Source organism: Phycomyces blakesleeanus (assembly GCF_001638985.1).
Source record: "Phycomyces blakesleeanus NRRL 1555(-) unplaced genomic scaffold PHYBLscaffold_1, whole genome shotgun sequence".
In the NCBI taxonomy this organism is placed as follows: domain Eukaryota; kingdom Fungi; phylum Mucoromycota; class Mucoromycetes; order Mucorales; family Phycomycetaceae; genus Phycomyces; species Phycomyces blakesleeanus.
Window position 1 is genome coordinate 177,394 of NW_017265134.1, and position 16,959 is coordinate 194,352.

The window sequence follows — 16,959 nt, forward strand, 5'->3', positions numbered from 1 at the left end:
ATCAGCATATTCTCAATCCACCTTCTGGTCAAGCTGCTAAATTACTCGGATTATTCCAGCCCCCTTCTGAGCCAGGTTTGTTTGTTGGAGAAGAAACCGAAATAGAGAATCCTGAGTTGGTCCAAAAGTCTTGACTTTAGACCATTTTAGTACCATAACCCAAAACCCCCCCAAAAAAAACAAGGAACAAAGAACAGCCTAGCAACCTAGCAACGAAAAAAAAATGAATAGAGAAAATAACATAGAAAAAAAAAGCATATTTTTATTATTTGTTGCTTTTGTTCTCAATGTTCTTTTTTTATTATTATTATTCATATCTTTGTTTGATACCCCCCCACCACCACCACCTACTCTTTGCATACAATACACAGCAGCACCGTTGTTTTCGTCTTATTCTTATATTTAATTTTATTCTTATCGCAAGATTTCTTTTCTTTTTTTTTCATTTTAATTTCGCTTTACATCGTGTATTTTCACAGGCAATTTTCAAGTGTACATAAAAAAACGCAACACACAATAGATCATTATTTGATTATTTTTTTTTAAAAAAAAGAGTTATTATATTTATATTAACAGTATATGCAAAGTACAACGAAAGGGGTAAAGGTGGATAAGATAGAAGAAATAAAGAAAGTGAAAGAGAGGAGGTTTATCTTGAAAGTATGCACAAAGGGAATATGACATTATACGCTGGTATAGAAAAATTCTTTGATAAAAACAGAAGAAGAATGAAAAGATAAAGAAGTTGTGGGAATATTTGGTTAGCTAGTAGGTAGGTAGATGATTTGTTTGTATATGTTTTAATTGTTTTCTTTTTCTTTCATCTCTAAAATGTGGCGGTCGAATGCCCCTGCTCCTTATCTTGAGAGGGAACACAAATCCGTTTACTCGATTTTTCATGGGACTCTTCGTTTTGATCGTCACCTTCTTCATCTTCGTTATTATTGTCATCCTCGTCATTTCTCAAGCGTGTCTTTCTGGATAGAATAGGAGACACGGAAGATGGAGGGGTTGGGACTAAAGACTGACTTGATCTACCGTTACTGTGTGATCTTGGTCGGCCAACAGGAACCAACAGAGAGCGAAGATAAAAGTTCTATATGATATATTATATGTATATTAATAATTGTTGTACAAAATACGATAGGCAAAACAAACAGCGAATAACTATAATAATCATAATAGTCAACTAACCTCTTTTTCGAGTTCTTCAAGTTTGCAGGTGTCTGTTTCCTTTTCTTGTCGGAAGAGAGTCATTAAACGTTCGAGTTGACTAACTCGGTCAGTCAGATCCGTCGTGTTCTGGGAGTGTGGTTCTGGGGAGGGTGAGGCTGATCCCAGGCGGTTAGAATTGTCGCCATGGCTGGTGATCTCGGCTTGGTGTGGTAGGACAAGAGGATGATCAGGCTCGATTCGTCTCAGAGCATCGGCAAGAGCCTTTGTCCGATTTTCGAGGATATTGTACTTGTCTTGGAGCTCACGTTCACGCTGTTTTCTTCGGTCTCTAAAGCGTGCAGAGGCGCCTGCGTTTCTGCGTCGCTTTTCAGCTAAAACCTCTTCAGACGACAGTCCTTTATCGGTTGACAAGACAGACTGTACACTGGTTGGGTCGGATGATCTTCGCTGGGATTGCTCCGAGTTTGAGGATATTTGGGACGAGCTTACTGAGCGGGACTGCTGGAACTGGCCCCAAAGATTCCACAAGGCTTGTTGATCTGATTCATGATTAGAGGAGGGATGGGATGGGTAAAGGGAGTATATTTGGTTGTGGCTAGAAGGATGTGTGGATGATGATATTGATGACGAAGATGATGATAATGATAATGATGTTGATGTTGATGTTGATGTTGATGAAGATAATAATAAGGATGATGACGGAGGTGACGGCGATGGTATGGAGTGGTATGGAGAGTGGTGGTTGTAATCGTTGTGGGGTTTCGGAAGAATCGGCATGGATTTGCTGTGGATGTTTGTTTTTTCATGGGCCGTTTGAGGTGGAGATACTGGAAGGATGGTTGGCGGATGTGGTCTAGCGAACATTGAGATTGGTGGTAACTGGGTTGTAGTTGGTGAGGTAGGCGATTGTGGCATTGATGAGTTTATTTCTTTTAATTAATTTTATAGATGTGTATAACGTATGCGATAAAGAGAGAGAGAGGAAGAGAGAAAAGGAAGAGCTGTATAAATGAACCAAGTAACTCATATTTTATTTTTATTGAATTTACAATTGAAAATTATGGGTAAAGATAATAAATGGGGTAGCCAATCGCAAGTGTTCCAACCATTGCGCCATCCGATGGCGACATTTCGATAGTTTATTGCGAGCATGGTAGGCATTCTAAATAAAGTAAATACATTGTCTATTAGCCAATCATGTGCTCTGTAACACAAGGAGGTTGTGGGAAATAAAAATAAGTCTCACACATTGAGTTACCCACGAATACCCAAAAGAAAAGAAAAAGAATCTTTATATTTTCTACAATATTTTATTATCATCATTTATTTCCATTTTAAGAGCTTCAGGTTATCAATATAGTATATCGAGTCTTTTTGCAAGTCTGTATAACTGCCTACCTGCCTACCTGCCTACCTGCTTATTATCTTTTTATCTGCTTATCTTTCTGTTGTACTTGAATATATATATTTATATATTTATATATTTAATTTAAATTTAAATCCAAATCCAAATAAAAGAACTATCTATATGTAAATTGTAGTTATCACTATTATTATTATTATTATTAGCATAATTTGTATTATTATTCGTACCTTTTTAATTTGTTTGTGTTGAAAGCCATTATCTGGTTAAGGATTTATTTAAAGGCGTTGTAACTTTAGGTCAATTGCGCCATAAACGCAAAGATAACTCAACAGGTGCATACAATTTTTTTTGTTGAAAAAACAGTGACAATTCCACAGCCATTTTTCTCTTAATTATAACTATCAGAAACAATACGCGTATGGGAAGTATTGCTTAATTAGGGTCAAATATTTTAAACTATGGTGTGATATTCTTTATAGATGTCATAATCACCTATCATAGAGAGGTTCTCTTCTTATTCTTCTTTATTCTTTTTCTCTCTCTATTTAAGAAGCAAGCTATATAAAACTGTATTTATTAAAAGAAAAAGAAAGCATCATTTGTCAATACACTATTGCTTTCGAATCAAGTCTTATTTTGCTTTATAAAAAAAAAGTCGGCATTTGGCCCTAACAACCATTCGCTACCCAACAATTATTTACAGTATGATAAATCACTACAGTAATACAATCAATTTGTGCTCGACTCACTCAAACGCGTCTAGTTTGCTTAATAATATATAAAATAAGATATATATAGAAGAAATATATCTCAAGATAAATATTACCTATGAATTCAAATTTATACGTGAGAAATAATACATTGCCTAAAAGGTTTATATTACGAATTCTCAATAAAGCTATCTTTTTAAAGAAAATGCAGCATAATCTAACCAGAATTTCATTATATATCTTATTATTAGTATTTGTATAGCCCTTTTTATTTTATATTCTTAAGCGTTTCAAAATATAATGTATATTTTATCCCTTTGTTGTTGTTCTTGCTGTTTCATGCTACTTTCACTACAAATAATATATAACAGACACGGTACTATCTTGTTTACCTTGATGCTACAAATATATTCACTTCCCACCAGAGATATACCAAGTACTATACAGAATATAAGACATGCCAGAACAAGCAATGTTTTTCTTGAAAACAAAACCAAAAAAAAAGCAACCGTCTAAAGACTGCGCAATTTCTCTCTCTCTCTCTATATATATCCAAATTTAAATCTAAATCTAAATCTAATATACATGCACATGTGCATCTACATACACATGCTTATACGCGTGTTAGTAAGCAATTATATGTCTGTAATGCCAAAATAAGAAAAGAAAGCAATAAATCACAAGACTGTATTCAAGAAGCTGTGTATATGGATTGGCTTACGTATCTTAAGTAAGGACATACAAGTATCTGATATGGTATTTTAGGCCTTAGATAACAATAAACATCACAATAATGCCTCAACATAAAAGTACTGCTAACGAGAACTCTTGACATACTCCATGCGCGTGTCTCAGCCTTTGTGAACGCTATAATACATAGCATTACATTTATAATAGCAAAAAATCAGATTTTAAAGATTATATATGATATATAGATAGATATATAGATAGATAGACAGAATTATGGCTTATATTTATATAAGAGCCCTCGGTAAGCATTAAACTCTCAATTTCATGGTTATAACTTGGTTTTCGCAAAGTGGTAAATGACAATTCACTGACACAAAGTATTCTATTTAATCGACCGATTTAACCTATCTTCACTATACTTTTCTCCAACTGATACTTGCTGTAGAAAATCTTTACAACAACACTGGTGCTAGTACTGGCATTGGTAAGGTCGGGTTTAGGATTTCGGACTTTTGGTCACTCCATTTTGAGGGCCTTGTCTCTTGGTCTGTGCGTTGTGCATTACAGGTTTTTTCTTGATATTGATTCAAATCTTAAACACCTCGGATCTAATTACGATAGAAATTTATCTATAGAGAATAAACTATCAGAAGTAATATGAGTAGCCCATGTAATAATATTGGCTAATTAACTTTCGCTTGTAGTAAGTACCATTAGTCAAATAAAAATATAACAATAAATATACCAAAGTTAAATGATTTCAATAAGCTTAAACTATAATAATATTCTCACATCTAAATACCAAAATATAGCTCTTATGGAATAGTTTATAAGTGTGCGCCAATAGCACACACATACATACATACATACATACATACATACATACATACATACATATACACTCCACCAACAGAAATCACAGACGAACCAAAATTTTTATGCTTCTTTTTTTATGACGTTTACCTTTCTCTTCCTCTCACCTTTACCTCAAACTTAGCCACCAATGTCAACAGTAATAAAGGGATCGAGACTTCCCCCCTAGACGCTAGTTGTCAGATTTTGAGCGCAGAGGCATTGTTTGGCTTTCAAAGGCCGAGCATACTCCAACTGAAATCGCAAACCATATGAACATTTCTAGAATTACAATATTCGACACAATAAAAGCGCTGGGAGACTACGGAAACAGCCAAAACAAAGGCCGGATCTAGAATACCAAAGAAACTCAGTGTAACAGATGTTAAAAGTCTTTGTTCGAGTATGAGACATAATCTTTTTGAGAGTTATGAATACCACTAGGAAAATTTGGGAGCTGCTTCACTTATTGTCTGTAGGCAGACAGTTATTTGGTATCTACAAGCAAGCGGTTTTGGTTCTTACACCCCTGTATTCAAGCCGAAGTTAACTCCTGAGTAGAAAAATAATCGGTTGCGTTGGGCTAGAGATAGAGCCAGTTTTGGCATCGAAGACTGGAGTAGAGTGGTGTGGTCAGATGAGTTGCGATCCATGATAGAGGACAATGATTCTAACCTAATCTTTAATTTGTAAGCAAGGGAAGAGACACCAGAAACGCCATACGTTAGTAACAGAAAAGTATGCAAAAGGTTCCGTGATGGTATGGGCTTGTTTCTGGGCTGGTAGCATTGGTCTATTATTGCTTATCAAAGGGCCCGTGGATCAGGACGCATATGTCAACTGTCTGTCTAAGACCTTCAATTATTGGTACAAGCAATTTAATGAAGAACATGACATTATGTTCACATTCTAAGAAAATGGTACTAACTGTCATACTCAATCCTTTACGACATGGTAGAAAATTGTTGAGACATTAAACGATTTGACTGCTGGCCATTGCAAAATCTAGATATGAACCTAATCGAGTACGTCTGGCATGCCCTGAAAGCCAAAGTAAAAAAAGAAAAAGACTCCAACTAATAGCATATAATAGCTGAAGGCTTGTACTTTTTAGGAAGAGAAGTTGCTTGACCTAGGATCTCTGCAAGCTCTTGTGGCAAGTATGCCCGAAAGAGTTAAAGCAGCTATAAAAGCTCGTGGTAATCACACCTTATATTAGACTTTTCTTTTTACTTTTATGCTACAATATATATATATATAAAGCTTTTTCTATAAAAACACAATGTTTTAATTTTTTTCAATTTCTTCAGAAGATATAGTATAATAAAGTTGATGTATGGTTTGTTTGGTGGTAGAAATCAAAGATTCTGTTAGTAATTTCGGTTTTAGGATTATATATCTCAATTAGTGATGCAAGTCAACATAAGCTGTGTTGATCCAGATACCTGGCTGTTGGATTTATTACATATAAGAGCATATTCATATTGGGATAGCTTAGTAGCTATCATTTTGTCAGCATAAAATATATATAAACAATTAACTAATCGGGCCAACAATTATTACAGTTAGTATTGTAAATAATATCATAATATCATAATATCATACTAACTGAATATTCTTTTGTAAAGGATATATAATAATTTTGCTGGCACTAGTTTATTGCTTAAATCGTGATCTCTTCTATATATTACGAAATCACTAACTTCTAAGCGCTCACCATACTTCTACAGTATTAAACTAATCATTTATATGTAGAAGGCAGCTTTAATTGGTTTTAATAATCTTAAACGTCTAAAGTCTTATTTTATTACTATTCTTTGCAGCTGTTACACTTTCTTATATAATATATATTTTAAATTACAAAGTACTTGACATCTCTCATTTGCTTTATTATGAACCATTTGCAATATGATTGTTAAAAATCAGTATTTTATTATTTCAATTATGGATTATTCTCTACTGATGTAAGCTCCTATTTACGTTTCGGAAAATTAGAGTTATCTCTGTTAGTCGACGCTGAAAGGAGTTCTTCAACCTTTTTTTTGAAAACCCCTTCAAATTCCCTCCGTTTTGTGATACTTTATTCAGTAAATGCTGCGTTCGTACACAAGTGCTGTCATCAATAATTCTGACGCTTTCGAATTTAAGCTTGTTTTTTTTTGCAGCAGCAATCTTATTGAGATAACATTTTCAGTATGGGGCACTACCCTTTTTTTTTGCCAGACTAACTAATTGTGACAACCTGTCCAAGATCGGATGCCTTTAAAAGTGACGCGTGTTGAGTTTGTTGTGTGTGCAACTTGGTCAGAAAATAAGAATAAAATATATTGAAGAAGAATTACAAATGTAATCCTGGAGTACGAGTTCGGGTGGGAAAGAGAATAATAAAGAGAAAGGTGAATATGGAAGGGATACAGAGTATTTAGAAAGGTGGTTCAATGTTCAATTTCACTCGGGACAGTTGAGGATGGAAAAGAAATAAAAGTGTTAAGGTAGAAGGTGAAAGGAGATACTAGAACACTGTTGATTTCGCTCAGGACAATCCAAACAGGTAAAACAGCAAGACACACGAAGATAAGGTAGAAGAAGAAAATAAAAATACTGCTGATTTCACTCGGAACAATCAAGACAGATAGACAGCAAGGTACGAGAAGATAAGTTTAGAGGAGAATTTAAGAGAACGCTGTTGATTTCACTCAGGACAATTACACAGATACAAAGGGACAGAAAGAGGAAAAAGAGGAAGAGGGTTTTGAACAAAGATATAAGACTTTAATGCGATGTATGATTGCTTTCCTATGGGTCAGGCAGAAAGCAATTCAGGGACGGTGATTTTAAGAGAGATAACTGATGATGTTTATTTTAGTAAAAATAGGTCTCTTATATACCTTTGAGAATTGAAAATAAAATGAAATAAAATATGAAAATTGAATGGTTTTTAGAGATTGTAGATGTGAATTATAGTGTAAGAAGAGGTAATATGTAAAGGCGGGTAGATGTCAATGTCAAAATGGAAAGAGTGGGATAATGTTTGTGCTTTTTGGTAGAATGTAGGGGTAAGATGTTAGAATATAATAGTAATGGTAATAAAAAGATAATAAAAATGAGATATAAGGTGAGAAATGAATAGTAGTAATAGTGGATGTGATGATCCAGACACTCGGATGTTGGATTTATCACATATAAGAACATATTCATATTGGGATAGCGTAGTTGTCATGACTGAGAGTCACAGATACACTACTTGCAGTAGTAAAGGACTACTGCAAGAAGGTACATATGAGTGCATAAAATACTCTCTCTCTTCATCATTCTGTCTGCATTAATATCTGTAGTCTTTTCATATAAAATAGCTTCATATTCTCATCAATAAACATCATCTTTCACAAGCTCAACTCTTCTGCCTCTTACTTCTTCTACTCCGTTTCCTAAAATGGATTTTATCACATCTTAAAGACCGCTGTTCATTACATGGTGGAGAAGCTACTTTTCCTCTGCCTCTGCTCTACCACCCCCCTCGTCTAACTATTTTCTTGTCTTTTCTACCCCCATGTCCGCTGACAGCATTCACAACCCTTCTCGTCGGGCCAGCCAGGTTAATGGCCAGGATCCTCCTCTGGACCCCCCAACCATCACAGCGCCCCCTCTCTCAGGCATCACGCCTCCAAGCATGTCTTCCACAGACATGCTCGCTGCCCTTTACTTGGCCTCTGCAGCCAAATCACTCTCAGTTCCCACCTACAAACCCTCCATGTACATCAATTTGTGGTTACACCAATACCGCACTGAGGCAACATTGGTTGGGGTTCCCACCGCCCTCCTGGGCAAGTTTCTCTGCCATTACCTACCACCCGACATTGCCAAGTGGATCCACGTCTCCGGTTGCCATAACAACTGGGAGGAGCTCCAAGACCTGCTAATCAGCACGTACGGTCTTGATCTGGACATTGAGAAGACTCAATGACGTTGGGCACTCCAGGCCACTACCCATCCAGCTGTTTCGAGTCAAATTTGCTACCTTGGCGAATGACATGCCGGATTCTGGTCACCTATCTGACCGCACCGTCCTGAACATCTTCCTCGAAAACATCAAGCCATGCCTTTGTCAATTGATCGAACCCACACTGAACAGCCTGGATGACTGGGAAACCGTCTATGAGAAGGCCGTAATGCACGAGGACTGCATTGGTGACTTGGCACCCCCACGCGCTCGCAACTTCCATCACCAATTTGAGCCCATGGATTGTTCCGCCGCAATCGCCTCTCCTCAACGGTCCAAGCAACATGGCCCTAACGATGGAGTCCCATGTCTATGGGGACCAGACGGGAGACCCATCTGTGGTTACTGCAAAGGGGCCCACCAGAACAAGGACTGCCCTGGGGTTTCTCACTCTGCTGCCATCAGCTATCAACCTGCCATAGTCGAAGAAGAGCCCCCTCTGGCTGCCGCCATCATGCCTGCTCGGTTGGCCACTACTGGCTCCTCTCAGCCCACAACGTCAGCAGGGCCTTCAGTACCATGTGTCATACAGAACAAGGCTCTGTCTGCGCTCATAGACATAGGATCTGCCATCACCGCAATCTGTGCCTCTGCGTTGGAAGGCATAGTCACCAAGGTCAATCGTGATCAGTCCATTGTATTCAACACTGCTGCTGGAGCTATGGCACGCTCTCACGGAACCGTCTCCCTTCCAGTCACTCTCCTTGGGCGCCCTCTGGAACTTACCTTCCAAGTGGTGGACCGACTGGCTCACGATATCATCTTGGGATACTCCAACTTGAAGCGTCTGTCAGCAGTGATTGATACCTCTGCAGACAGTATCAAGTTCAACACATGTAATACCATTACCTGGCCTACCACACAAGCCGCATCAGCCATATGAGCAACTGGACACGTCTGCTTGCCAGCCATGTCCCACTGCTATCACATGGTCCAAGGCCCCATCAACAAGTTGGTGTACGTAGAAACCAGCCCCAAGCTGTTCTCGTCCCGTCTCTGCTCTATTGCTGCTGGACTAGTCCAATTCGATTCACAAGACATGGTCACAGTTAAGGTTGCCAACCTGGGTACTTCAGAGGTCCAAGTCCAATCCGGTTGCCAGTTATGCACTTCAGAGGATATGGAAAGTATTAATTCAACCTCTACTATAAAGGACAGTTTTAACACTTCTTCTCTGCCCGCTCTTAGCCCTGTTCCGTTTACCATTACCAATCTTCCTATGGATGAGACCCTGCCTGAGGACCAGAAGACTGACATCGTGAACTTGCTCAACAAGTTCCGCACCATGTTTGTGGTGAAGGCTCACACTGTTACTACCCAAGTGCGACACCATATTGACACAGGCCATCACCCACCGATCTCGGGGCCCCCACACAGGGCATCAGCGGCTGAGAACAACAAGATTGGAGCACTGATCAACAAGATGTTGCGCGATGGCATTGTAGCCCCTTCACACTCGCCTTGGAGTTCCCCTGTTGTCATCGTCATGAAGAAGGACGGATCACCCCGGTTCTGCGTGAACTACAGGCGCCTCAACGGCATTACTACGCGAGATGTGTACCCCCTACCTAGGATCGATGACACTCTACACTCCTTGGGGAACTCGGCAATATTCTCCACCTTAGACCTCACGGCCTTGTACTGGCAGATCGAACTCAACAAGGAGTCACAGCCACGATCAGCTTTTGTCTGCTGCAAGGGACTGTTCGAGTTCATCCGCATGCCATTTGGGCTCTCCAATGCTCCGGCGACCATGCAACGCCTGATGGATGCCATCCTTGCGGGCCTGAAGTGGCAGCTGTGTCTCGTGTACTTGGACGATATCATTGTCTTCTCCCCAACCTTCACCCAGCACCTGCAAGACTTGGACGCCGTGTTCACCAGATTGCAGAAGGCTTTGCTAACTGTCAACCTGCGCAAGTGTCGTTTTGTGTGCACCGAGGTCAAGTACCTGAGATATCTGATTACACCGTCTGGCCTGAAAACCAACCCTGATAAAATCAAAGCAGTTGCGTCCTTCCCAGTCCCTAGCAACATCAATTCGTTGCGCTCCTTCCTTGGCCTCAGTGGGTACTATCAGTGTTTCATACCCCAGTTCTCTCAACTCACTGCACCCCTCAACGCCATGCTCGCCAAAGACGCCACCTGGGTTTGGTCCTCACATCATGCACAAGCTGTAGACCTGTTGCAGTCAGCCCTGCTCATGGCACCTGTCCTCCGATTTCTGGATTTCAGCCAACCCTTAGAGCTACATATGGATGGCGCATGTACAGCAGGGATCAGCGTCATACTTTCCCAACGTGAAGACCCATCCAAACGGCCCCATGCTATCTCATTTGCCTCTCGTTCTCTGAGCCCAGCTGAACGAAACTATGGCGTAACAGAGATAGAGGCCCTTGCCATTGTGTGGGGGATCAAGAAGTTTGCACATTATCTGACAGGGACGCAGTTCACTGTAGTAATGGACCATCAAGCATTACAATTTCTGCTCAAAACCTCGGACCTGCATGGCCGGCTGGCTCGTTGGGCTCTCCTTTTGCAATCCCACTCATTCAACATCATATATCGACCAGGCAAGGACAACTCGGGACCAGATGCACTCTCCCAATACTGTTCCATCAACACTATCAGCCTTGATGAGTTGGTCGCGGCACAAGCCACCGACGTGGAATGTCAAGCTATACTCAGCGAACTGGTCTTAGCTGACACTTTCACCGTCTCCCTTGGTCTGTTGCTTCATGGTTCGTGACCTGTATTGCCCCAGTCTCTCCATGAGGACATCTTCACCCTTCTGCACTGGATACCCACGGCTGGACACCTGAGCCTTTCAAAAACTTTACAAAGGTTCCAACGTCTATTCTGGTTTCCAGACCTTTGCAGCTGTGTCACACAGAAGGTATTGACCTGTGGCGTTTGTCAAGAGACCAAGTCACCTCGCCATACATTGGGTTACACTCAGTTGGTGGCCACTGCGCCCACACAGGCCCCTTTTGATGACATCACAATAGATGCGTTTGGTCCACTACCACTCAGTATTCAAGAGCACCAATATATTCTGGTAGTTCAATGCCTCTTTTCGCAATACATGGTCATGGCTCCCATTACAAACCTCCACGAGTCCACCGTAGTAGCCATTCTAGCCTCAAGAGTCTTCTCAGAGCATGGAGTCCCCAGAGTCATACAGTCTGACAATGGTCAACTGTTCTCCTCAGGGCTCCTCAAGACACTAGCTGCACAGTTGGATATCCAACAGAGGTTTGCACCAGCATACCATCCACAATCCAATGGACTAGTTGAAAGGTTCATGTCAACTCTCCGCAACATGATCGTAGCCTTCCTGGACCAGGCGTCTACCCATGCCACTTGGGACCACCACCTGGGACTCTTCCAGCTTGCGTACAATTCCTCTGTACACTCAGCCAAGGGCTACACTCCATTCTCCCTGGTCCATGGGTGGGAACCTCGAACTCCAGTGTCTCCCAATAATGAGCCCCTAGGCCAGACAACGAACAGTTATGCCACAACCATGCAAGCAACCTTGGTCACAGCCATTGAGATTGTCCACTTTCAAAACATTCAGACACATGCGGCCAATGCCATACAGTTCAATAAGCTCTGTAAGGCCCCAGACTTCCATGTTGGACAAGAAGTCCTGGTGTTCACCCGACAGCTCTCTCGACCTGGCCGGTCCAGAAAACTCTCTCGGGCATGGAAGGGTCCTTATGAAATCGAAGCCATCAGTCATGACCAATACTCTCTAAGACCCTCCCCTACAAGCAATCATTGCGCACTCAATCAAGTCCATGCTCAAAGAATTAAGGCGTACCACAGACTGGAAGTCCCTGTCTTGGCCATCGGGGACATCAGCCTCTAAACCCCCCAGATGTCGTGACTGAGAGTCACAGATGCACTACTTGCAGTAGTAAAGGACTACTTCAAGAAGGTACATACGAGTGCATAAAATACTCTCTCTCTTCATCATTCTGTCTGCATCAATATCTGTAGTCTTTTCATATAAAATAGCTTCATATTCTCATCAATAAACATCATCTTTCACAAGCTCAACTCTTCTGCCTCTTACTTCTTCTACTCCGTTTTCTAAAATGGGTATTATCACATCTTAAAGACCATTGTTCATTACATAGTAGCTATCATCTTGTCAGTATAAAATATATATAAATGATTAAGTAATCAGCCCAATAATTATTACAGTTAGTACTGTAGATAATATCTTAAAGATTGTTAAGATAATTATATCATACTGCTGGGTAAACTGTGTCAGATCAATATGGAGCTAATTTAGTAGGAAGTCCTAAAGCTCTAGTATAAAAGAGAAAAGAATAGCTAAGAGCTAAAGAAGTATGATTTATGACTTGATGTCATAATTGTAACACTGACACTAGTTAAGCAGTAAATACACTCTAATAACCAAATATAGTAAAGGAAGAAAGCCTTAAGAAACTAAGACATAATGACAAGAGCAGATTGTGTTTTCTTATAAAAAGGGACACTTTTTATTTATGAATAAAGACAACTTATATACAGTCTCAAAGTATTTCTATATGTCTCTATTATCAAATATTTTATTTTTCTATTGTTTCGTACCTGAAATACCACAACACTTTCTGACTTCCCTAACAGTTTTTTTTCTTACTTTAAAAGCCCACAAGTAGTACTGAACTTAATTTTATCCTTTATTTGGATGAAAAAAATTGAGTACAAAAACAAATTACAATATTTTGGCCTCTAAGCCAATCATATTGCTTAGGTGCCAATTTTCACCCAAAATGATAACAAAATCTCTGGTGGTGTATGTAGAATGCTACTGGGAGCCATGATCTGTTTCGTGCATATAGCTGCCTTCAGGGTTACAAAGAATATCAAAATGCCAAAGTATAGATAGCAGGGCAGTCCAGTAGGAGGGTCGTAGTTCAGCAGAAGTAGGAAGGGCAGTGATAGCATTATCAATAATGTTGATTCCAGACAACAAGGGTACAGGCAGTTGGGCAAGAAAGTGTCAAGATATTTTAGTGCAAAACTGCAAATGGCGGTGAGAGATGTGATCTAGCCCACAAGCACAATCAGCAGGTGTACCAGGAAGCCAACCCATTCTCCAACAAATCAGACGGCTACAGTCCACTCTGGATGCTGGCAGATAGAGGATAGGATCGACTTACAGAATGGGATGGCAAGCTTGCAATAGGATCTTGTTGTTATCCAAACGAAATGCATCATATTTCTCTTGTCTGAACTTGTCAAAGTACTTCTGGAGAGCTGTTGGCAATCTGGGATTAACCCTAGCTGTAATACTGAAATGCAGCTTGTTCTGGCAAAGTAAAGGCAAAGAAGAGAACTGAGGATGGTGCTGATGAATTAAGGAAAGTAGACAACCAGAGGGAAGAGAATTGGCTCTAATACAGAACTTGATAATCAGTGTGTCCCAACGGAATTGGATACTAGGAAGATTGCAAATATGCTTTAGGACAACAGTAGAAGAAGTTGCATGGCCACCCACTATCATTCTGAGGAATTTGTTTTGAATTTTTTCTAGGTTGGCAATATCTTTGAGTAACATAGACGATATAGCTAGCCCATATTCAAACTTGGGGCACACAAATGTTTTGTAAAGTCTGGAGCTAAGCAGGAGGGAGAATTCAGATCGACATGCACCAACTGAGTTAAGGGTTGCCATGGTTGCTATTGTTCCAGAACACCTGTGTGTGACAATTGATGGTGCATAGATGCCTTTGTCTCTAAATGGCATGTCAAGATAGATAAATTCCTCTACTGCTGGGAGAAATTCACCATACAATGTTAAAGCCGGTGGTTGTGGTGATCTTGTTTTTAGATATATAATTGCACACTTGGATGGACTCCACCTGTATCCCAAAGAAAATGAGTGTTGTACTACAAGGTCAAGCATGTCTTGAACATCTCTAGTTGAGCCAAAGATTGCAACATCATCTGCAAAGAGCAAAGAGTTGACAGATGTTGGAGTCATTATATGACCAAAGCCAGTTACACCAGAAGGAGAAAGCAATGTATTGTAGTCATCCAGAGAAGATGGTGATGGTGATGGTATATACAATGCAGAAGATGATGTGGTAACTGTGCGTAGTAAAGGTGGCAGGGAGTTAATATATATAGAATATGAATGTGGACTGAGGACTGATCCTTGAAGAACGTCTGTGGTTGGTGTAAATGATTGTGAAGACAGGTTGACAAAAAGAACTGATATTGATACATGATCAAACATATGCATAAGTAGATGGAGTGCAGGTGGGGTTGATCATTTTGCTAAAGCATTCCAGATGACTAGTCTATCTACTGTATCATATGCGGCTTTTATATCCAAAAATGCAACAACTGGATAGTGGTGATGACGTTGATAATAGGCTTTCATAAGATCATGAAGGCATAATGCTTGGTCTAGTGCACCACGCCGTGGTCTGAACCCACCCTGAGCAACATCCAATGGTGGTGAAAACTGGCGCAACATGGGTGTCAGACACATTTCCATAAGTTTTTGAAGCACTGAAGTCAAAGAGATTGGTCTATAATTGGCGGCACTATTTGGGTCACCCTTTTTAAATATTGGAAAAACCTGTGCTTGCCACCAGAGAGAAGGAACATAAGACCATTGCCAACAGAGAGTGAACAAAAGAGCAAGAATGGGTGCAATGTGTTGACTTATTGGCTTAATTATTTCAGCTCTGATGTGGTCAGACCCTGGTGCATTGCGATTTGGTATGAATTTCATGTATTTCTCAACTACAGAAGCATGAAATGGAGTATCATCATGGGGAAAAAGAAGATTGTGAGCTAAAATAGGTGCAGGTGGTTGAGCTGTTGGTAGAATATATCCACTATAATTGGATGCCAAATAGTTGCACATAGTTGTAGCTGCTACTGCTGGCCCATCATTATGTTGAAATACATGTTGTGGTTGACGTCTACGTTTAAGTTGTTTCATTTTTGCAGTTGCCTTGTTAAAATCACGTTCCATATCTCTGCAAAAAGCATGCCATGACTGGCGTTTTGCAATTTGTACTTGGTGACGAAATTCTGCTTATGACTTGATGTGTGTTGTGAATGAGTATTGATTATTGCTGAATCTGAGAGTAAGACTGAAGGATAAAATAATATCCTCAGCTATTCCAGTTAAACGGATCTGCCTTTATGATATTATCTAATACACAGATCATCATACACATAATTGATTATTTATTATTATCACCATGACATGGGATATACAAATACATATACATTATATATATGGCATCATTATATTTCATCTACATATTTCTTTTATTAGACAAATACTTAATTGAGAGACTATAACTACAACTATTTAATATTATGAAACATTACCCAAGTGTCTGGGTCGGAATAGTAAAATATTACCAATAGCATAAATGCTCTTCTTTACCAAAACTCTCGGACTGATCTGACTGGAGAAGTATTATATCAATTGGTCTTTCCGGATCTTTCCAGAAGAACAATACTCCTGGAAGATGACTCATCGTGATAAAGATTACTTAAGCACACACTGAATTACAAATTAGAAAAACATATAAATATCAGTAGATAGTTCTGTGTAGAAAAACAATCAAATTTTATTATTCTTTACTTTTCTTTTGAAATAAACAACCTACACAAGTTCTCACGAATTCTTTCATCTATATTATATTTTGCTTTATTTTCTCCCCACAACATTTTTTTTGTGAACTACAATGAACTCTCCTGCTGACTTGTTTCCCGCTGGTTTGACCCCTGTTCCTGAGGAGGCTACCTTGTCCCCCATGTCTGCAGATGAACTATTCTCTGACTTGAGTGAGCTCATCCTCTTTCTGGATGCTGCCCCTGGTTCTGGTTCTCCTCCCATTGGTAGAGAAGTAGCAACTGCTTCCTCCTGTGTGGCCGTTCTCAAGGCTGAATTGGGCAACCACACTGAGGCCTTCAGTGCTGCTCATGTAGCAAACAATGAGCAAGCAGCTGATGATGCACTCTGCAGGATCGAGTGCACAAGATTGGCAATTACTAGCCTTGAAAAGTGCAGCAAGATGCTTGCCTCTCCTGGTACAAACACAGAGAGAGCTGGCCGTGAAGGAGGGTTGACTCTCAACAGAAGAGATCTTCCCAAATGAAGAGGTTTTTGAATCAGT

The 16,959-nt window shown here is 39.9% G+C and overlaps 3 protein-coding genes across 3 annotated transcripts; 1 reads left to right on the plus strand and 2 right to left on the minus strand.

Moving 5' to 3' along the window:
- Positions 1 to 5,027: 5,027 nt before the first annotated feature.
- On the minus strand, positions 5,028 to 5,447 carry PHYBLDRAFT_61366 (hypothetical protein; the record flags this gene model as incomplete). The annotated part of the gene is made up of 2 exons (XM_018440794.1): positions 5,028 to 5,211; positions 5,320 to 5,447. The coding sequence occupies 2 exons, from the start codon at positions 5,445 to 5,447 to the stop codon at positions 5,028 to 5,030; spliced, it is 312 nt and encodes a 103-aa protein (XP_018298358.1).
- Positions 5,448 to 13,967: 8,520 nt separating this feature from the next.
- On the minus strand, positions 13,968 to 15,050 carry PHYBLDRAFT_137874 (hypothetical protein; the record flags this gene model as incomplete). The annotated part of the gene is made up of 1 exon (XM_018429890.1): positions 13,968 to 15,050. The coding sequence occupies one exon, from the start codon at positions 15,048 to 15,050 to the stop codon at positions 13,968 to 13,970; it is 1,083 nt and encodes a 360-aa protein (XP_018298359.1).
- Positions 15,051 to 16,527: 1,477 nt separating this feature from the next.
- Positions 16,528 to 16,941, plus strand: PHYBLDRAFT_137876 (hypothetical protein; the record flags this gene model as incomplete). Its single annotated transcript, XM_018429891.1, has 1 exon — positions 16,528 to 16,941. One exon carries the CDS (start codon positions 16,528 to 16,530, stop codon positions 16,939 to 16,941), a length of 414 nt encoding a protein of 137 aa, XP_018298360.1.
- Positions 16,942 to 16,959: the final 18 nt, after the last annotated feature.